General features: G+C 44.9%; 1 protein-coding gene across 6 annotated transcripts in view; it reads right to left on the bottom strand.

Moving 5' to 3' along the window:
* LOC147014079 (leucine-rich repeat flightless-interacting protein 2-like) overlaps positions 1-23514 on the bottom strand; it is an 87335-nt gene extending 63821 nt beyond the window's left edge. For 3 of the 6 annotated variants that reach the window (XM_085851725.1, XM_085851728.1, XM_085851727.1), the window contains exons 1-4: positions 23366-23513; positions 3973-4059; positions 1844-1921; positions 1600-1647 (exon numbers count right to left, since the gene is read on the bottom strand). In XM_085851725.1, coding sequence (XP_085707851.1) covers positions 1600-1647; positions 1844-1921; positions 3973-4059; positions 23366-23425 — 273 coding nt within the window. In that variant the 5' untranslated portion in view covers positions 23426-23513. Of the gene's footprint in view, positions 1-1599; positions 1648-1843; positions 1922-3972; positions 4060-23365 lie in introns of all 6 variants that reach the window. The other 3 variants (XM_085851726.1, XM_085851730.1, XM_085851729.1) reach the window with 2 other exon arrangements.
* Between the last annotated feature and the right edge of the window lie 7 nt (positions 23515-23521).

Below are 23521 nucleotides of genomic sequence, written 5' to 3'. Positions count from 1 at the left end.
GATGATGCTAAAGAAGGGAATGCTTCATCCAATAACTAGATAATAAATCATTGTGAATAACAAACTGAGGAAATGGTTCACTTTTTTCACTACTCATTACGGTAAATCCAAATGCGAGATCGGTGGGAACATATATTCTTGTAATCCTGCATTTACCACTGGTTGTTGTCGGATGCTTATGAGAACATCCAGAAGCAAATTGGCTTTATTTACGAGGACCTGATAAATCCATGTAGCATCTTCATCGAGGTTGACTTCATCACCCGAATGATTCATCAAGAAGCCTTTTATCCACAGTAGATAGAAATGATGTTCAAAAATATCAACTTGTAATTCCAGTGTGCACTCTTGTCTTAACACGAGGCACAAACTGTCACAAATCAAAAATGCTTTCACATGTCGGTATTTTATGATGGCCGCTAGATGGTGCCAAAAACTACAAGGAAGAATATGCACGCATGGATTTTCAAAATACAAACAAATCGCTTTGGCAGGATTGCTCGTGTACCACTCGTGGTGTGCGCACCGTGGTTTAGGAACCGCCGGTATAACCTCTTGACACGGCTTAACCTCAATATGTTTTGCCATCTCCACGCATGCATTCTGACAGATTTTTTAAATCCAGTTTAAGATGCATGGTTTTGGGGGCTATCTACATATTGCATACACAAATAGCAGAATATTTGACCCAAACTGTCTGACATAAGGTCACCGGAGGTGGATGACTTGGCATTGTTTTCTAGATTCGTACTTATAATGCAACCGATAGTTATTTATTCAGCACAATTAACAAAATATAGCTTTCATTCAAAATATGAGTGAAAAATGAGGGACGAAAATGTGCCATTCATTTGGATCTTGCTTAACGATCCAGATATTGTGTAACTACTGAATGTACAAGAATAATGATGTGTCATAAAAGGACTTTCACAATTAATACAATGTTTCCAACCAAACAGATTTGTTGCTTGATGTAGTCATGGGACAGCTACTTTTGATGAATTAAAAAAAAATTAACCTCAGCAGATATTTTTACATACCACCTCTGTTTATGTATCTTTTCCCAACCAGCTTCCCTAGTTTTCTCTTCTCCCCAAATACCTTCGCTTTTCTCCCATACCCTCCTCCCTACTTACCCTTCTCTCAATTTTCAATTCCTCGACTCCCTTTCCCCCACTTGGTGTAAGCATTATGCAGATGGCCCCCTTTTCGTGAAATCCATTCATACATCGATGGGTATGTTGTGCTACACATCCACCTGCAAGGATTGCTCAGAGCTTTTTGAAGGCTCACGGATTAGTGAGCTGCCAACTTACAGAGTATGCCTCAAGCTCTGCCCTGCCTTGCGCAAAAAGTGAAACAGCAACCCTGAAGGCCTTATGCCACCTTCACAGATTTGACATGAGCTTAATTAAAAACATGGATGGACATCAATATCATCTCATTAACTTTGTTAAATGCCTTAAGTGGAAATGGAATGGGCCTCCTATAGACAGCAAAAGATGATGTGGATGTGAAAAGCAGCTTCTGGTGGCACAAGATGCAAGTGGAATGTAAGCATTATAGAAAGAGATTATGGTCAAACAGACAGCAACTCACCCGCGCAGTGCGGGAAGAGGAGAAAAGTTCAGGACAAAGGGCAGATGGCTACGAAGTAGGAGGTGAAGAGTCAGAAAAGGCATAACAAAAGAAAACAGGATTAAAAAATCAGTGAAAATTGTATTAGTAGTTGGCTCAATCAGGAATACAGGGGAAGGAATGATGTGAGGACAAAGAGGAGAAAAATGCACAACACAGCAAGGTACAGCATAAAGTAATAAGTGGAAGATTTTTGTTGACAGACCCGTGGTGTTGAGAGAGGTGAGACGGGTTTTGACAACGATGTGTACGAACCAGCATCTGTCCGGTCATCAACCGCAGCCTGAACGAACACACACACACACACACACACACACACACACACACACACACACACACACACACACACACACACACACACACACACACACACACACACACACACCTCGTTTATAATACGTCTGTTCCTCACAATTCTATCGATCTATTATACAATAATGGCTATTCTTAAAACATAATACTTGTATTATAATTTTAAGGATTGGTGTAAATGATGAAAATTTCACAACATCCGATTCAACTTCATTTAAATTGTAAACCTCAAAATACAGTTCCCCAACTTAAAGTAAGAACCTTAACCTGTAAGCAATTGATCAGTTTCCTGACCTCATGGATCATCAGCTGGGTACCGTTCTTCCTCGAGGTTTTGATCCTTTCAGCCCAGAACCTCTCCAAACGGCGAATCCACAACCTCGGTCATGGATCCACATCAGTAAATTAACTACATCAGTGGATGCACACCCTCAGTTGCGTCCATGCAATCAGTCAACACTCTTTCCTTGTAGCGGAGTGTTTTTTGCTGACATCACTTTTTAAACTCACAACCCAACTGAAAGAATACTGAAAAGGGATAAAATAAAAGGATAACTACAAAGCATTTCAAAATGCAAAGCCCACCCACGTCCGCTTCACACTCAAACTTGATGAAAACAACAGCTAAAAAAAAGAATTTGTAAATTTTATCAAGTAGTGTTTTGCATATACTAATAATTAAGGTTTGTTGAAAATTTGATGACAAAAGACCTTATAGCAAAAATGTAATGGCCTGGAAAGACACAATGAAGCACAATGGGAGATAAATAAAGAAACACAGAAGCAATAAATAAAAAAAATAGGACCACTGGACCTGAAGCTTATCTGGGCCCTGGCCTCATGTTGGAATCCAAATTTGGTAGCATTCTGACTCGTGGGTCTGGAGTGGAATATTTTGGAAGGAATTAACACGATTTTCTCAAAAATTTACCAAGTCCACCATTTTGACACACTTGCGGTCAAGTGATTGGCATGACCTCTGCAATTTACCACCATGACCCTGTCCTAATGTTGTAACCCAAATTTGATAGCATTCTGACTGGTGGGTCTGCAGAATAAGATTTTGGAAGGAATTTGCACAACCACCATTTTGACACACTTCCGGTCACACGATCAGCACGAACTCCACAATTTACGTGATTTTTTCCAAAAATTGACTACGTCGGCCATTTTGACACACTTCTGGTCACGTGATCGGCATGACCGCAATTTAACATCCTTACCCAGGCCTAATGTTGCAACCCAAATTTGGTAGCATTTTGATTGGTGGGTCTAGAGAAGAAGATTTTTGAAGAAATTTACTAAGTTGGCCATTTTGACCTTCTTAAAATCAAGTGACCGGAATGAGCTTTGCAATCCCCGCTACCAGCCACGAGAGGAATGTTGCTGCCAAATTTCAGTTGGATCAGCCCAGTGGTTTGGCCGGAGAAGTCGAAATAGGAGACAGACAGATGGACATATGGTGCGTGATGACAATACCGAATCTGGAATTTCCAATCCAGATAAGATAAAAACCCGGACGTTTTGTACAGCGCAGCGACGGACCAGCTGAGAAGGGCCATTTGTACTTAATATGACTTTTCCCTTTGACATTTTGACCCAATTATTAATTTAATTAGTATTCACCATAATCTCATAATTAAAGTTTGTTCAAAATTTGATGACAAAAGATCAAATTGTAAAAATGTTATGGCCTGGACACACACACACACAACCTTTATTAATTGCACGCACGCATTTTCAAAAACCACCTATCCAGCTTTGTGGGGTATGGGCTAATAAATGAAGAGTGGAAGGAAAAGCTATTCAGGGAAATGTGTGCATGGGATTGCGTAAACATGACCACAGTACAATCAGTCACCAACAATGCCTTCATCGATACTGCGCTCTTCTCTTAGTAACTTCTCAAGAGGTGAAAATCTCTTCAGTAGAAACAAAGAACAAGAGTGATTCATGATGCAAGATACAAAAGAGAAGATCTCATTTGCGAAGCTCGAAGCAAGATGATGGTTGATTTTTCACCTCGCGCTGTTGTCTCTCCAGCTCCCGTAGGCGGATCTCTCTGGCCTCAGCTCGGGCCGCCCTCCTCGCTGCCAAACGTGCCTCGGCCTATCGTTCACAGTCACAATGATGAGATCAATAACAATGCAGCATAATGACATACCTAGCCATGTTGTTCCTTTTTATACAATTCACAAAACCAACTGTTTTAAATTATTGGATATAGGCTTCTGCTGAGTCATGATAACTCCTCATTAATGCAGAGGATGTACGGGCAGAAGACTTGTGACGTTGCCGGAGCATCACTTCACACTCCGGAGCAATGGATTCATTATCTTTTATATTATTCAGTTATTGGGACCTCAAAATGCCATAAAGGGCGTATTTGAATCAACCACAGAGTATCAAATGACGTCACGTGCAAATTGGACCAGGTGGGGCAGGCACGTCATTTATGCCTTCCCACCCCCTTCCTGAAGGTCATCGAGCCAGCTGGGTTTAATCAATAATCCGATAGTGACACGGAAATTCCTTTGAGACGCTTCGAGTCCAAATCCTTAATATTGCGGCTCTTCAGCTCGATCCAAACGAGCAACCCCATCTCCTCCCCCCCCCCCCCCCACAGAGATGCCAATCCAGGATCCTCACCAACTGGCAGGCTTTGTGTGCTTTCCTTGAAGGTGTATTTTGTATACATGGTCAAGGCTTCGGAAGAGCTCCAACAATGAATGGGTCAAAACACAACAGAACAAAAGCGACAGTCGAGAGAGGGTGGGGGGCGGGGGGGGGCACCAACAGCATGGTTGAAGAAAAAAGTAAAGTAGAGGGAGACTTGGACAAACAATGGGTGTGAAGAGGAATGAGGGATAGGGGATGACCCACAGGGAATGAGGGGTATGGAAGGACACAGAAACAAACTCTCAGGAAGGAAAAACTGGAAATTTCGATGGAAGTTGGATTGGGTGGGGGTTAATATTCCTACTTTACTTTCAAAAACCTTGCCACAGAAATGTCTCGGTTAATAAATTCAGGTGAAAAATCTTCAGGTGGCCAAGATTCCCCCCCCGCCCCCCACATTGTTCACGTCCTTGATTTCAAAACTCAAGTCAAATTATATCATCACATTGTATCACAACTGCTTATTAAACATTAGTACACGTGGTAAAACAAACCATTCAAAAATTCCAACATTCACAAGACAGGTGCCAGGTGAATAATGAGTTGTGAAAGGTAAATAAAAAGCTTGAATAGAATGATAACTGATAACTGCAGTGGAACTTAATCATTAAAATTCAAATTGATTATAAAATTAAGCTGTTAGTTTTAAAATTTAAAAAAACAAATGTGGTTGCACTAAAATAATTAATTCTGCTTTTCTTAATCGTCTTCAAGCTAAATAACTCAGATTTTCTAAAAGCCACATTTCCAAGCTGGCCTCCAAAGCCAGTCACTGACTGGGCAGCCTACGTCGTGCAAAGTCCGCAGCCTGATGGAGTACTGCTCTCCCCTCTGGGCTGGTGATCCTGCCTCTCACCTTTCTTGGCTTCACGCTGTGGAAACCAAGGTATTTATGATCATTGGTATCTCCCGTGATGAAGCCGAGTCTTTGAGTCTCTCACTCTCTCACCTTAGGCAGGTCGGTGGTCTTTCTGACTTTTACAGTCTTCTCCCCCCCCCCCTACCAAAATTTTGGTAAAACTACCGAAATCAAGAATCACTGCTTACCTTCACTCTTTCATTCCTCTTTTTTCCCCACCTTTGGAACAAAGTACCACACTCTCTTCAATCCCACTCTTCCTTCCAGGTCTTCAAAATAGCTGTTCACCACAATCTCTTATCATCCTCCATCCAAAACCACGATGTTTTCTATCCCCAATAATCCACCCCAAACCAACCTCCTTCAAATTCTCTGCTTTCCTTCCTGAAAGTCCCTGTCGTGTCCATCTTGTTGACCTGTGTACCCCGCCCCATCCCTCTCCCTTCCACAAATCTCCTCATGTCTGTTCCACAGTCATTTTTTTCCTTCCCCACCCACCACCCCTCTCCTTCTCTTGTCTCCTGCTCCCCTTGATGTACGTTCTGTGTATTATCTTTCATACAAGCCTCGACAGTGTATATTAAAAAAAACAAACAAACAGCCTTTCAAGTCAAGCTAGTGGGGTGGAAAGTTAAAGGTAGAGGGGAAGGGGGGGTGGGCTGGAAGATTATTTATTACGAGAAAATACCACCCGTCACTTCACTGATGGTAATAGGAAAGGGATGAGAGAGAAAAAGAGGGGGGGGGGAGAAGGAGAGAGAGGAAGGGGGAGTGAGGAGAGGTGGGGAAATGGAAGACTGTGGGGTGAGAGGAAGGGAACGCAGTCATGCGGTGTAGCATGAATTATGATTCATACTATCTCATCAAAATGATTCTGCACAGAATAACAGGGAAGATGGAAACAAAATAATGTCTGAAATCCATTTTGTACCGGTCATACTATAAACACAGTCCGGAGACAAACGCCCCTTCAGACAAGTCCAGAGACAAACTTCCGTCCAGACATACAGTAAATACCGCCCGGATGCGTCCAGAGCCAAGCTGGCCAGAGACAAACACTGCTCGGACACGTCCGGAGACAAACTCCTGTCCGGACACGTCTGGAGACAAACACTGTCCAGACATAACCACCGTCTGGATATGTCCAGAGACGGGAGAGAGAGACGGGAGAGAGAGAGAGAGAGAGACGGGAGAGAGAGAGAGAGAGAGACGGGAGAGAGAGAGAGAGAGAGACGGGAGAGAGAGAGAGAGAGAGAGACGGGAGAGAGAGAGAGAGAGAGAGACGGGAGAGAGAGAGAGAGAGAGAGACGGGAGAGAGAGAGAGAGAGAGAGACGGGAGAGAGAGAGAGAGAGAGAGACGGGAGAGAGAGAGAGAGAGAGAGAGACGGGAGAGAGAGAGAGAGAGAGAGAGACGGGAGAGAGAGAGAGAGAGAGAGAGAGACGGGAGAGAGAGAGAGAGAGAGACGGGAGAGAGAGAGAGAGACGGGAGAGAGAGAGAGAGAGACGGGAGAGAGAGAGAGAGAGACGGGAGAGAGACGGGAGAGAGAGAGAGAGAGACGGGAGAGAGAGAGAGAGAGACGGGAGAGAGAGAGAGAGAGACGGGAGAGAGAGAGAGAGAGAGAGACGGGAGAGAGAGAGAGAGAGACGGGAGAGAGAGAGAGAGAGACGGGAGAGAGAGAGAGAGAGACGGGAGAGAGAGAGAGAGAGACGGGAGAGAGAGAGAGAGAGAGACGGGAGAGAGAGAGAGAGAGAGACGGGAGAGAGAGAGAGAGAGAGAGAGAGACGGAGAGAGAGAGAGAGAGAGAGAGACGGGAGAGAGAGAGAGAGAGAGAGACGGGAGAGAGAGAGAGAGAGAGAGACGGGAGAGAGAGAGAGAGAGAGAGAGACGGGAGAGAGAGAGAGAGAGAGAGACGGGAGAGAGAGAGAGAGAGAGAGACGGGAGAGAGAGAGAGAGAGAGAGAGACGGGAGAGAGAGAGAGAGAGAGAGACGGGAGAGAGAGAGAGAGAGAGACGGGAGAGAGAGAGAGAGAGAGACGGGAGAGAGAGAGAGAGAGAGAGAGACGGGAGAGAGAGAGAGAGAGAGAGAGAGACGGGAGAGAGAGAGAGAGAGAGAGAGACGGGAGAGAGAGAGAGAGAGAGAGAGAGAGACGGGAGAGAGAGAGAGAGAGAGAGAGAGACGGGAGAGAGAGAGAGAGAGAGAGAGAGAGACGGGAGAGAGAGAGAGAGAGAGAGAGACGGGAGAGAGAGAGAGAGAGAGAGAGAGACGGGAGAGAGAGAGAGAGAGAGAGAGAGAGACGGGAGAGAGAGAGAGAGAGAGAGAGAGACGGGAGAGAGAGAGAGAGAGAGAGAGAGACGGGAGAGAGAGAGAGAGAGAGAGAGAGACGGGAGAGAGAGAGAGAGAGAGAGAGAGACGGGAGAGAGAGAGAGAGAGAGAGAGAGACGGGAGAGAGAGAGAGAGAGAGAGAGAGACGGGAGAGAGAGAGAGAGAGAGAGAGACGGGAGAGAGAGAGAGAGAGAGAGAGAGAGAGAGAGAGAGAGACGGGAGAGAGAGAGAGAGAGAGAGAGAGAGAGAGAGAGAGAGAGAGAGAGACGGGAGAGAGAGAGAGAGAGACGGGAGAGAGAGAGAGAGACGGGAGAGAGAGAGACACAGAGAGAGACACAGAGAGAGACACAGAGAGAGACAGAGAGACAGAGAGACAGAGAGACAGAGAGACAGAGAGACAGAGAGACAGAGAGAGAGAGAGAGAGAGAGAGAGAGAGAGAGAGAGAGAGAGAGAGAGAGAGAGAGAGAGAGAGAGAGAGAGAGAGAGAGAGAGAGAGAGAGAGAGAGAGAGAGAGAGAGAGAGAGAGAGAGAGAGAGAGAGAGAGAGAGAGAGAGAGAGAGAGAGAGAGAGAGAGAGAGAGAGAGAGAGAGAGAGAGAGAGAGAGAGAGAGAGAGAGAGAGAGAGAGAGAGAGAGAGAGAGAGAGAGAGAGAGAGAGAGAGAGAGAGAGAGAGAGAGAGAGAGATTTCAGGGATATGTTCACAAACATTAATCTTTATAAACAGCTGTGTGTGATAGGTGGAAAAAAAATTGCCTCGGTAATTTAGAAAACACGTTAATACAGCAAACGGCTCAGAAAATTTGGTGTTATTTCACAACCACTCGCTCAGAATGACGTAGCACGAATCACTCGCCAGGGTGACGGTGGACGAACCACTCGCTCATGGTGACGGTGCAGGAACCACTCGCTCATGGTGACGGTGCACGAACCACTCGCTCATGGTGACGGTGCACGAACCACTCGCTCATGGTGACGGTGCACGAACCACTCGCTCATGGTGACGGTGCAGGAACCACTCGCTCATGGTGACGGTGCACGAACCACTCGCTCATGGTGACGGTGCACGAACCACTCGCTCATGGTGACGGTGCAGGAACCACTCGCTCATGGTGACGGTGCAGGAACCACTCACTCATGGTGACGGTGCAGGAACCACTCGCTCATGGTGACGGTGCACGAACCACTCGCTCATGGTGACGGTGCACGAACCACTCGCTCATGGTGACGGTGCACGAACCACTCGCTCATGGTGACGGTGCACGAACCACTCGCTCATGGTGACGGTGCACGAACCACTCGCTCATGGTGACGGTGAACGAACCACTCGCTCATGGTGACGGTGCACGAACCACTCGCTCATGGTGACGGTGCACGAACCACTCGCTCATGGTGACGGTGCACGAACCACTCGCTCATGGTGATGGTGCACGAACCACTCGCTCATGGTGATGGTGCACAAACCACTTGCTCTGAATGACGTGGTGTGGGAAAAGCGTCCGTCCGCAGTGAGTGAATGATTCGCTCAGAATGACAAAGCGTGGTAACGCTATCGACAATAGGCGTTCGGCAAGTGGTTTAAGCATTCTAATTCAATGGCTGATAAGGAACGGTTGGCCAGGCTGTCGCTGCATACCATAAATGATACCTTTAACTTTAAAACTGGTCTTCACCGCACACGCAGCAGTTAATGAAATAAAATGAATCTATAAACCAACCATTTTGCCTGCTCGTCGATGCACGTGTAATGTGGTACATCGGTTCGGGGTCTGCGCAAACGTTATAACATTTTTATAAAAACATCCGTTTTTTACCAGATTTGCTTTATTCCCTGAAGAATATCTCGTGGAACCTCCAAAAATATACACAGATCTGGCAGATGCTATGGATCGGCATTCCCTCTCGGGAACAGGGCATGAGGTCTTGCAATGAATGCAGTTAATCATATCGCTCAATGAAGCTGGTTAATTTTGGCACATTCCTAAATGTTTTGCTCTCTCAATATAATTCTCCAAACAGTAGAAAAAGATAAGTTTAATGCTTTAGAAATTTCACATTTTTTGTGTATATATTGTTACGAATCTGGAAACTATATGCATTCAACATTCAGATGTGCCAAAATCAGTTATGTCAAGTATGTGTGTCGTCAGATCCCCTTCCTTTTGTCTAGTGGGAGAATCAAAGGCTTGCATTGTGATTTTTTAGTTAGGTTATTACATCGAACAAGCCATCTAACAACCATCCCATCCCCCATCACGATCCACCGCCAACCGGCTGCCTTCTCGCACCCTGACATGCCGAGGCGGGATCTCGCGGTTCCAGTTTCTCGGCTTCCACATACGTAACTCTTTCACGACGACCTTTGCAACATTGATGCTGTTGCTCGACAAGTATGAACCCGCATGGAAGAGTGGGTGGGGTTTCCTTGCAGGGGCCGAAACCCCGCCCAGAAAGGGCGAACCCATAGGAGCCTGTCCAATCAGGGCGGGGAGTGACATCTGTTCGAGCGAGCCCCGCCCCGTTGAGGGAGGTCCATAAATTCCCGAGCACTCTCTGAGGAGGTGGGGTTTTTGGGGTTGTTAGGAAGGTTGTTCGGAGGTTTTCGATGGGGTGGTTGTTGAGCGTGTAGTTCTTTTGAAGCGGAGAGGTGAGCAGAAGGTCGTGAAGGTGGCGAACGTGTCTCTGCTGGTCCTCTACAAGGAAAGGAAAGAGCGACCCTGACCCCCCTCCGTGGATGCCGCTATTCACCACCTGAGCTCCGCCACGAACCACGAGTCCCACACGTGCGACTGGGGACCAAACCAACGACCTTTGTCAGGTGCAGCATTGCGGAGCACCCCCTTCCTCCGACGGTCAGGTACCCAGCTGGACTCTGACCCCCAGCTCGTCTCTCTCCTCGGCTGCGAGGGTCCAATAAAGAACTCTGGGCTTATTTTAATTTGTGTGTGTCTGCGTGTGGGCCCGTCTTTTAAGTATAACTGAATAAGTGTTTTGGATCATTGTAAATATTCCTTGCTTGCATATTCACGTTAAGTCTTGCTTTGTGTCTTCATTTACTGTAACTAAATCATCACAGAAATGAGCCCAGTCCATTTCCATCCCTTCTTGCATTGGTCCAGCATGGTTCTGATATGAGTTTGGACGGGGTTTTATCCCCGATAATCCGTTCATCCCAGCCGGCATGGCTTTGGCAGTTTCCGCTCGGCTGCACCCGGACCGGAGTTGGTAGTCGGTAGTTGGAACTCTATCGCAGTTGGTAGAGTGACCCGGTTCGAGCAAGGCATGCAAAGGGCGTGGTTTCCCCGGTCATCAAAATCGCGTTGTTAATTAGGTAAATTGGTTATAGACAAATAGACCCTACGCTACGCGGTTGAAATATTGGCGACCACGGTCGGTTCAGCGACCCGCCGCATCACGGAATTATCCGGAGCGATGGCCTGCAATTCCGGGGAGTCTGGTGGAGACGACGTAGCTTTCCCCACCTTGTGGTCGTTCTCGCCACTGGACCCCGGGCTCACAACAATATGTAGGAGGGGGGCACATAGCCTTGCTTAAAGAAAGTAAATAGGAATATTGGTTTAGCTCTCAGACTCGTTATTTCTTTAAATTATCAGATTTCACAACAGATTTCGACACTCATTTAGTCCAGACAATATCCGATCCACAAAAGCAAAATAATATTTCGATGATATACTTTAATTCATCCATGAGAGTAGCTAGTAGAAAATCGTATCATCTAATGCATGAAATCGCTCCAAGCTACTAATTTGAAAAATATAGAACTTACAAAAGCGATGTATACAGTGATTTGTAGCTTTGATGAACAGGCATTCGATAATATGAGTGAATAAAGTGAAAAAAAAAACTTTATCGTTAACAAATCGTTGCGGCTTGTTCCAAGTCAAGACATGGTTGAGCAGGCCAAAAAACATGGTGGTTTCAGACCCCAGCAAGGTTACCCAGGAAACGCCTCAAGACCCCAGAGAGCAAGGTGGCCGAGGATCGTCAGATGAAGGATAAAATTAAAGAAGACCGTTAATTAATTATCTTCAAAAGGGGTGTGTTCATTAACTCAAACACTAAATTTTCAGTCATGCACTTCCTTGGAGTTTTCTTCATATACATGCAAAGTTTCAGGCTGCTAGGTTTTATGGTTATGGAGTTATGGAGGAGACACACTGACATACTGACAGACACACACACATTGACATTTATTAGTATAGATTCAGGTACACATGTGACATAGAAAAATATTTAAAACCACTACATTAAATGTCTGCTAAAGGGACATAACTTAAGAACACAAACAGCCCTGAGCATTAGTGGCTTACACAAGAATAAATAAATAAAAGCCTGAGACATTAGCATTCCCATTTGAGTATTAGCTCATCATCCTAGGTTGTGCTGGGATTCCAAGTTCCCAACTACAGTGTTCATTTTTCCATTGCCTCCAAAAATCCCTCCATGTTAGAGTCCATTGATATCTCTTAATGTGCTTGCACTGCATGTGAAAAAAGTTCCTCCATTGGGATTGAGGTCACCGTAGAACAAAGCAAAAACACGAAAGAAAGAGAACCTCAATCGCTCAGGTGTCAGGTCTGCAATCCAGAAATTTCATGAAATCTGGTTATTACCAGAAAACATTTGAGAAACGACGATTCATGCAAGCAAACCTCTTCAGCTAAAGACAATTCTGCAATTAGCCCATAATTGGCGGAAGAACAAGGCTCATGAAGGAATGACCGAGAAAAAAGAAGAAGAAACAAATGAGCAAATTCAAGTTTCCAGTTTTTCTTTCCTGAGAGTTTGCCGCTATATCCATCATGTGTCCTCTCATAGCCCTCGTTTTTCTCCGCATCCCTTATTTCGCCAGCCTGGTGATGGCTTAATTGATAAGGTGGCTGGCTTAAGATCTTTAGGGTCTTGAGTTTGAGCCCTTGTCAGTGGCATGAGATAACACCAGGTGGGTTAACTCAACCTGTCATCCTTTTGAGGTTGGCAAAATAAGTAACAGATTATTGGAAACAGGGAGCACTGCATTAGCAGCACAGCCACGCTCCCAGCAATGATGCAACCAGCTGCCACAGTCTGCATATGCAATAATAATAATAATAATCAAGAGGAAGACAGAGATTACATGGAGGGGTGCAGTGGAAAGAGATTTGAAGAACAAGGGATTGAGAGAAGATACAGAAGACAGAAGGATGGAGAATGCGGATCCGATGTGCCGACCCCTACCTTCTGGGATTAAACCTTAATAAGGAAGAATAGCCTGCTTTAAAACCACAACCATTTGTACGAATACAAGTATTTGGAACCACAGCATTATTTTCTTTTCTGAAATTGTGTGGCGAATGGTTTTTAGACGAATTTGCACAACCTTTTGATTGAGGTACAAGGCATGCTCAAGGGTGGGTTGCAAAAAACAATTGGCTGACAAAGGTCACCTCTCTCAAACCTTTGCTTAAGGAAGAGGGAATGATTCTAAAATACAAGTGTTTGGAATTGGGCAAACATACATCATGATGTGGAAGCAGCATCTTACATTTATGCGATTTTATGAAAACATTGTTTGCAAAACAATTTTTTTTAACTTTGTTTCGGACTGTTTGGCACTCATTGGAGCACTGGCCTCATGATCCTGAGATCCTAGATTTAAATCCAATACACCTCGTAACACATTGATTTGTCAATCATCTACGGATGTATTTGTAATACATATAAATGTAGACGAATGTCTCATGATTACGATCACGACAACGATAACACACGCACGAAACGCACGCACGCACACACGCACACACATACACACCTTGAGAGTAACATTGTGAGCTTCCCTGGCCAATAATAATCAATACTCTCCCCCTGTAATAAAAAAATGACCAAAAATGACCTCCCCCTATAATCGAGTATCTGCTCCCATTTAAGCTGTTTGTGAATCACAAGGAGCCTTCCCCTTGTGGTGTTTGCATTACAAGGTGCGTATATGGCTGACATAGGTCACGTCTACCAAGGAAGGCACATGCTTACCACGATACATAACTATGTATATACTCGATCGTAAATACACAGTTAATACACGAATGTTTTTTCAATGATTTTTTTTGTATATACTGTTCGTGGCAAAAATATTGGCACCCTTGAACTTTTTTCAAATAATGCACCATTTCTTCGAGAAAATTGTTGAAATTAAAAAATATTTTGGTTTCCATATCTGTATTTTTTTGGTTTGCAGTGGAACAAAACAAAAAAAGCTGAAAAAATTACTAAACGTTACATTATTCCACATAGAAATCCTAAAATGTACCGCACAATATTAATGGCACCTTTTAGAAATTGTTAGAAATAATTACATTTCAAGCAGATTATTCTCCTTCACTTTGGAAATGAACTCACCTGTGGTGAATTGCAGGTGCCTGCAATATAAAAAAAAAAAATCACTCATTCAACTAGTGTGAATAGAGAAAAGGAGTTGTTCTGCTGTTTTGTGTCACTGTGTGTACCGCAATGAGCATGGAAAAAAGAAAGAAAACCAGAGAATTGTCTGAGGTCAAACACAAGATTGTCGTCAAGCATGGACAATCTCAAGGCTACAAGTCCATCTCCAGAGACCTTGATGTTCCTGTGTCCACCGTACATAATGTTATCAGGAAGTTTAAGGGCCATGGCACTGCAAACAACCTCCCTGGACGTGGCCGCAAGAGACAACTTGATCGAAGATTGCAGCGAAGCATTGCTCGAATGGTAGAGAAAGCACCTCGATCAACTGCCAAACAGATTCAAGCTGACCTTCAGACACAAGGTACAAGTTTCAACTCACACCATCCGTCGCCAACTCGATGAAAGGGGGTTCAATGGTAGGAGACCCAGGAGGACCCCACTGCTGAGAGAGAGACATAAGAAAGCCTGACTGGAGTTTGCCAAAACACACCTGAGCAAGCCAAACTCCTTCTGGGAGAATGTCCTGTGGACGGATGAGACCAAATTAAAGCTTTTTGGTAAAGCACATCATCTCTGTTTACAGAAAACAAAATGAAGCATTCAATGAAAAGAACACCTTCCCTACAGTCAAACATGGAGGAGGTTCAGTGATGTTTTGGGGTTGTTGTGCTGCCTCTGGCACTGGGTGCCTTGAATGTGTGCATGGCATCATGAAATTAGGAGATTACCAAGGCATTTTGGAGCACAATGTTCAACCCAGTGTCAGAAAGCTGGGTCTCCGTCGAAGGTCATGGGTCTTGCAGCAGGACAATGACCTCAAACACACTTAAAAAAAACCACCTAGGAATGGTTCAAGACAAAACGGTGGACTGTTCTGAAGTGGCCAGCAATGAGACCAGATCTAAATCCCATTGAACACATGCGAGGAGATATCAAAACAGCAGTTGGGAGAAGGCACCCTTCAAATCTGGGAGAAATGGAGCAGTTGGCACAAGAAGAGTGGGCCAAACTACAAGTAGAGAGGTGTAGGAAGCCCATTCATGACTTTATGAAGTTCTTGACTGCAATTACACGACATGGCAAAACATATGTAGACACCTGTTCGTCCAACGTCTCATTCCAAAATCATGGGTATTAATATGGAGTTGGTCCCCCCTTTGCTGCTACAACAGCCTCCACTTCTTCTGGGAAGGCTTTCCACTCGATGTTGGAACATTGCTGCAGGGATTTGCTTCCATTCAGCCGCAAGAGCGTTTGTGAGGTCGGGCACTGATTTTGGGCGATTTGGTCTGGCTCACAGTCGGCGTTCCAATTCATCCCAAAGGTGTTTGATGGGGTTGAGGCCAAGGCTCTGTGAGGGCCAGTCAAGTTCTTCCACATCGATCTCAACAAACCATCTCTGTATGGACCTCGCTTTGTGCACAGGGGCATTGTCAAGCTGAAACAGGAAAGGGCCTTCCCCAAACCGTTGCCACAAAGTTGGAAGCACAGAATCATCTCGAATGTCATTGCTGAAGCTTTAACATTTCCCTTCACTAGAACTAAGGGGCCGAGCCTGAACCATGAAAAATAGCCCCAGACCATTATTCCTCCTCCACCAAACTTTACAGTTGGCACTGTACATTCGGGCAGGTAACTTTCTCCTGGCATCCGCCAAATCTATATTCGTCTATCAGACTGCCAGAGGGTGAAGTGTGATTCATCACTCGAGAGAACACGTTTCCACTGCTCCAGAGTCCAATAGCGGTAAAGCCTAAGTCACATTTGCTCTACGGCTAGGATACGGCGGCCGTACCCCCCCCCCCTTGAATTGACAGAAACATGCGGAGGCCGCAGAGTTTCTGAGGTGACCTCAGGGTGGCCCTACGCCGTATGGCTATCTTTTACAGGCCGTAGGGGCGCCGTGGAATTATAGCGCGGAGTTATAACTTTTTTCATTTCTACGTTGGCCGTAGCAATTCGGCAAGCCGTAAAAAAAAGAACTGGTATATATTCCCACTCGTTACCATCCGTCTGGCCGCACATTCGCCTTAGGGTTCCCTGCGGTTGCCTTTCGGGCACCTTGAGGCTACCATGCGTCTGCCTTGAAAATTCTATGGCCGCTGCAGGGACGCCCTAAGGTCACCGTGCGACATCAAATCAAAGACCGTACTGCACCCCCATGTTTTCTGTCTCCACAATTTCTAAATACCCCATGCGGCTACCCCAAAAATAAAAACATATGTGACTGCTACATTGTGTGACTGTGGAAATACTGCGGCCGCCCTATAATTGCTAGTAGCCGTAGATTTTGTAGACCCTACAACCGCCATGCCAAATGTGACTTAGGCCGAAGCTTTACACCACTCCAACCGATGCTTGACATTGCGCATGTTGATCTTAGGCTTATGTGCGGCTGCTAGGCCATGGAAACCCATTTCAGAAAGCTCTCGGCGAACAGTGCTTGTACTGACATTGCTCCCAGAGTCAGTTTGGAACTCGGTTGAGTGTTGCAACCGCTGACAGACGATTTTTCCGCACTACACACTTCAGCACTCGGCAGTCCTGTTCTGTGAGCATGTGTGGCCTACCACTTCGTGGCTGAGCTGTTGTTGCTCCTAGACGTTTCCACTTCACAATAACAACACTTATAGTTGACCGGGGCAGCTCCAGCAGGGCAGAAATTTGACAAACTGACTTGTTGGAAAGGTGGTATCCTATGATGGTGCCACGTTAAAAGCCACTGAGCTCTTCAGTATGGCCCATTCTACTGTCAACGTTTGTCAATGGAAATTGCATGACTGTGCAAACTGTGCACGATTGCAAACTTATTTTTAGACAAAATTGTGAGTTATTTGAAAAAAGTGCATGGGTGCCAATATTTTTGGCCACAACTGCATATAATTGAAGCTCGTGGAAGCACTCGAGCATAATGGAAGGGAACAAAACAGAAAAGAGGAAACACCAACAGCAAAGTAGAAGTGAGATCAAGGGGAGGGGGAGAAGGACATATGGGGGTGAACAAGCTGCACAGAAACTGAATGAAACACAGCAAGAAGAGGAAGGGGATAGCAGAGATGAAACAGAAAAGGAAGAAACCAACCTACAACTAACAAAGGGAGTGCTTGGGAATAGTGTCATTTTTGGGAAGAAAAGATCATGAGTATGGATGAGGGTGATATACGGTAGTGGTGAACAGCCGTCTTGAAGCCCTGGAGGGAAGAATGGGACTGAACGGACTGGGGAAGTTGGTTCCCCAGATGAGTGAAAAGAGGAGCAAATGAGTGGAGGTGAGAAGTGGGCTTGGATTTGCAAGTTTAACCAGAAGAGGGCTACTGGCAGACCATGTGTGTCCTGCAGAAACCTGGGAGGGCAGAGCCAAGAGATGGCACAGGGTGCAAGACCATAAAGGAAACGACGGTAGTCTCTGATTTGTCCAACAGGCTGACTGCTCACATCACTCAAAATAGGGATGATCCCATTGGTGGGGCTCCTGATTCTACAATTTCTCCAGCACCTTCCAAAGTCCTTCCCTCCATACAGAGTCATATGCCTGTTTGAAGTCTACAAAGCACACATACAGATCCTTGAGTAATAAGGATGGGAAATCAAAAACAGGAAATGAAGGAAGACACATGCTTACCACCAAACACAAATGGACTCCTCCACTTAAAACTCATCCTTAACCACAATGACATACATGGAAGGATAGAGAGAAAGTGGGAGAGAGAAAGAAGAGAAATAAAATGCGGTTAATCCCGTCGGTGGGTCACATGGATGGCACCAAACACAGAAAACTTGTGGGGTCTACAGGTCTCATCGATCGGGGGAATTCGCGGGTGATATGAACTCCGTGAAACCGGGACATTTTTCAAACCAATTCTTTGGAGCATGTTCTGGATTCCCCCTGCTTGAAGCATGCCCCAAACCAGTCCAGCCAACTGCCTCTACTCTCTCAGCACCAACTTGTGGAGCTGTATTGTCTGCCCTTCCCCATTGAACAGCAGCAAACTGTCCTTGGCCTGAACGCACTTGGAGCGAACGTCGGTTCTGAAACTTTGAGACCATTACTCCAGGACTCGTGACCACATCCGAAGGTCGCAATCTCTGAGTGGTCGAACAGGCTGACTACTCACATGATGCTGTCATTTGGCTTAGTTGAGTGTAAATTTGTCATTATGGTGTTAATGAAGAAACATATTCAACACAAACAAATAAATAGGAGTTTTGTTTTGGAATTAACCTTGTGATGTTGGTGAATGAAACAACCATTGTACCATATGTGGTAAGGGTTGGCATTAACAGGGTCTAATGTTATCAATAACAAATTAAGTGGTATTTTCTATTAATCATCGTATGATATTTACTATTGATCATGTTGAGTTGGAGCTGGAAGGGCTGTGAAATATTTTGTTTGTTTGGTTCCAAGGACACAAGAGAAATTATACTAGATTTTGCATTTATTGCTAAAAGAAGCATCTGTCCGTGTGTGTGTGTGTGTGTGTGTGTGTGTGTGTGTGTGTGTGTGTGTGTGTGTGTGTGTGTGTGTGTGTGTGTGTGTGTGTGTGTGTGTGTGTGTGTGTGTGTGTGTGTGTTGTTGTTGGTTGTTATCTCCATATGTGGGTTTCAGAAGGTGGAATGAAGTCCTCCCAGGGCCCAAAGGATCCACCTCCGTTTCTGTAAGGGAATCACAATTCATGGACTAAGTTGTGAAGTTTTCTTGTTCTGAAAGTTTTGTTCCGAGGGCTCTTTTCAGGATCGTCACCAAGCCCTGGACAGTTTCCAACTGCAGTTAGTTTGTAGCAATATTCCCAGGGATGTTTTCAAGATCTCTGTAAGGTTCTTTTTCATCATTCCTGTTGCTTCATTAATCACCGGTACAATTTCGGCACTCTTCAGCTTCCAAGATCTTTTCACTTCATTTTTGAGGTCATAGTCGTTGGTCATCTTCTTGATTAACCTCCGCCATCGAAGATCGGAGGTTACTGTTTTCACCCCTTTCTGTTTGTTTGTTTGTTTGTGAACAGTATTACGGAAAAACTCCTTGACGGATTTCGACGAAACTTGGTGGGGGGATTAGGTATGGTCTAAGGATCATGCCATTAGATTTTGGACTTGGTCCAAAATCCAATATGGCCGCAATGGCGGCCATTTTGAAAAAATATTTTAATTTTTTTTTTGCATTTCTACTTGTTTTAAGTGATTTCCAACCCCCCCCCCCCCAAAAAAAAAATTGTTAGAGAAAAAAAAATTTTCAACTTTTTTTTTCAACAAAATTTCGATTTTTTTTTTTTTTTTGCATTTCTACATGTTATAAGTGATTTCCAACAAAAAACATGCCAAAATTATAATTGCGGCTGATTTTGGAACTTCAGGTGGATATACCCACGTAAAATAAATTTGTCTCAAGGAATCTAGTTATGACGAATGAATTGAGTATGTAAAAGTTAAAAGTAAAAGGGAAAGTTGCAAACTATAACTCTGTGAGCACTGTTGACGTCAAATTGAATGAATAGGATATCAGGTTCACTTGAGTGACCTAGCAGTATTGGCGGCAGAGGTTTTGCACTCTACCAAGTGCTCCCCCTCTAGTTTATGCAATGTTTTGGCCAAAATTGCTGGATTCTGAAACCTCAATTAACAATGCTGTCTTTTATTTTATGTACTGAAGTACTATATCTGATCGCAATGCTTTGTTTTCTGTGTTCACGCTCAATGGGATCATCAGGTCATATGTGAGTGTTACTTCCTTGTTAGAGCCTGGTGTTGGTTTAGTGATTAGGGTGGCGGCTTGGGATCCGAGAACCAGAGTTCAAGCCCCGTTGGCCAATGAATCAATACACCAGGGGGTTGACTCAGCCTGCCATCCTTCTGAGGTCAGCAAAATGATTACCAGTGTGTACTGGTAGAGGGGCACTGCATCAGCGACACAGTCACGCTTCCAAGAAATGATAGCTATCCCGGCAGCTAAGCTGCCATATGCAAGACGAAGAAGACTTCCTTGTTCTCAATGATCACTTTTGGTTCACATTTCCATGAGTTTTCTGGGACTGGGATATTGAAATTTTTGCAGATGTGAAACATGATTTCTCTACATTCCTTGTTGTGCTTTTGTGTGTACAGCTGTTCTGATATGAGGTTTTTTTTCATCTCAATAGGAGGTGACTCGTGGTTTCTGTTTCTACATTGCAGACCCGACACATGTCTGGTGGTCGTATGGCAGCTTAGCTGCCGGGGTTGCTATCATTTCTTGAAGCGCGACTGTCGCTGATGCAGTGCCCCTCTACCAGTACACACACTGGAACTGGTACTCATTTTGCCGACCTCGGAAGGATGACAGGTTGAGTCAACCCCCTGGTGTATTAATTCAGCGGCCGACGGGGTTTGAACTCAGGACCCTGGGATTCCAAGCCGCCACCCTAACCACTGAGGCAAAACCTGGCTTACACCTGTCTGATTAACTCAGCCCCGCTGTCTTCTTAAAAAAAAACATTAGTGTAATATCCTTGGTCTTAGGCATTTATAATGATTCCTTCTCCATCCCAGTGGAGCTGACCTCTTCTTAGTGATCCTTCCTTGTCTATACCAAATCTGTCCAACTCCTTTTGTCAATCTCCCTGCCATTTTATCGTTCTCCAAGTTGTTGGCGTACATCTCTGAATATTTTGCTTTATATATTTATTTTGTCTATTTTTGCAATTGCTGGGACTGTATTCATTGCTGTTTCTGTTTAATTTGTGACATCTTCTACTCGCACCATCCTCTTCAAATATTACACAATATTAAGAAGGTGTTGCTGAGGAATCCTTGTGATGTGAACAATGGTTGTGGGTTCGCCCAATGGAGGAGAATACACTACATACACATCAAAATCAATAAGGCTCAGCACACATCTTGAAAAGAAAAATGCCATTTCAGTGACCACTTTTGAAACCTCTCTACCCATAGGCAGGTTTGCTGTGATTTAATCACAGAGCACTTGTAAATGGGAGATGTGTTGTTGCAATCTGGTGTAACTGTTATAAAGAAAAGGAAAACAAGGCTGACATCATGGCTGAAGAAAGAGACTTGTATTTCAGCATGGTACATTGGTTCAGAGTGATGTCACCACTCCACACAAACTGCAGCTGTAAAGGTCATCCTGAGAGTGCGTAGCACATAACACTACAAGAATTGTTTATCTGTGGTATTGTTGCCAAGCTATCACAATCACTTCAAAAAGAGAAAACTTTGTCTCCATTTCAACATAGTGCAGAACACTCCATTCATGGACCCATTCATAATTAAACAGCAACCAATCACAACCATAAAGAGGCAACTTTCATCACCACAAATAGGCAACTTTCACAACCACAAAGAGGAAACTTTCACAACCACAAAAAGGAAACTTTCACAGTCCACTCACAACCACAAAGAGGAAACTTTCACAACCACAAAGAGGAAACTTTCACAACCACAAACAGGCAACTTTTACAACCACAAAGAGGAAACACAGCCATTCACAACCACAAACAGGCAACTTTTACAACCACAAAGAGGAAACTTTCACAACCATTCACAACCACAAACAGGCAACTTTTACAACCACAAAGAGGAAACTTTCACAACCACAAAGAGGAAACTTTTACAGCACACTCACAACCACAAAGAGGAAACTTTCACAGCACACTCACAACCACAAAGAGGAAACTTTCACAGCACACTCACAACCACAAACAGGCAACTTTCACAGCCACTCATGACCACAAACAGAAAACTTTCACAACCACTCACAACCACAAACAAGGAACATTCACACCACAAAGCGGAAACTATCACAACCACAAAGAAGAAACTTTCACATCCCACTCACAACCACAAACAAATTTCACAACTACAAAGAGGCAACTTTCATACCATGATGAGTACTGCACAAAAAAAAAATTCAATAACTAATTAGAACTCTGGAAGTGACGATAACTCTGCCATTGATTAAAATTCTGTAACCAATTATAACTGTAATTTTTAGATACACCGCTCAAACTTAACACAAATGAACTGGTCGGTGGTGGTGGTGGTGGTGGTGGTGGAAAACTAAACACGACCTGAGGGTCCACATGGGATTGAACGAGCCTTCGTCACACCCTTACAACAACCAGTAAGGTTGCTTACGAGTTTATAGAATGAATAAGAGTGGTTTCTTCTCTCCCATCAAGGATTATTCATCTTATGAGTGAAAACACAGCAATAACTCCTGATCCGCCCATTCCCAAAGCCTCGCTCATGGGCCGCCAACTTTCCACTACCATTCACCATCTCCAAGGAGCCTTGCAGGGCGTTGGACCAAATATACATCATGAAGGTTCCATTCAGTGTGGGTGTGTGTGTGTGTGTGTGTGTGTGTGTGTGTGTGTGTGTGTGTGTGTGTGTGTGTGTGTGTGTGTGTGTATGAAACTTCCCACCAGTGTCTGCACATACTGTAAGGTTTCTGACTTTACACAATGACAATATTGTCTGTAAGTGACTCCATGAATCACACAGAGCACAGTTTACAAATCCAGGATCGTTTCCAATGTCAGACGAAATCACGAGTCCACGCACACAGGGTGGTCCACTTGTCCTTCTGGTGCCGTCACCCCATTCAGTAAACACACACACACACACACACACACACACACACACACACACACACACGAACACACACACACACACACACGATTGAGAATGTTTGGTTGAAGGGGTAACAAGACAATATGGAGCGCCTATGCAGTGGAACGATGCGTTCACGACTGTCGCAATATTAGGGCTTGTCGAGCAAACGTCCCTCGAACATACACCGCCCGAAAATTTACATCATCGCTTACGAACGCCTCTCTGCTCGAACGAGGTGCACAGCCATGATGTGCATGAGAAAGGGGAGAGCACACAGAGGAAGGAGAGATACACTCGAGGGAGACGACGTTTTGACCATCGACGGACAAGGTGTACAGATGGGACAGACCGACGCACCGCTCGCCGGACAGGAAAATCAGCGGAATACGTTTGACAGCACTGGGTTGGCCAAGCACCCAAGACCCGGAATGAGCCAGACACGCGTCACACAGACAGACGCTCGATGGCACGGACTCGGACGCACGGACTCGGACGCACGGACTCGCCTCACGTGCGATGTGACTGAGCGCGGCATCCTCGTGCAGCGCTCGCTCCCTTCGCCTCATGGCGCGCGCGAGAGACGGGGGGGGGGGAGGGAGTGTGTGATGCACGGCGACGAGAAAGGGGAGGAGGCGGTGTTGAGGAGGAAGAAGAGGGATATT

This window comes from Eptatretus burgeri, chromosome 13 (genome assembly GCF_056783735.1).
Source record: "Eptatretus burgeri isolate ZD-2024b chromosome 13, Ebu_testis_v1, whole genome shotgun sequence".
NCBI lineage: Eukaryota > Metazoa > Chordata > Myxini > Myxiniformes > Myxinidae > Eptatretus > Eptatretus burgeri.
This window is presented reverse-complemented; position numbering and strand designations above follow the sequence as displayed.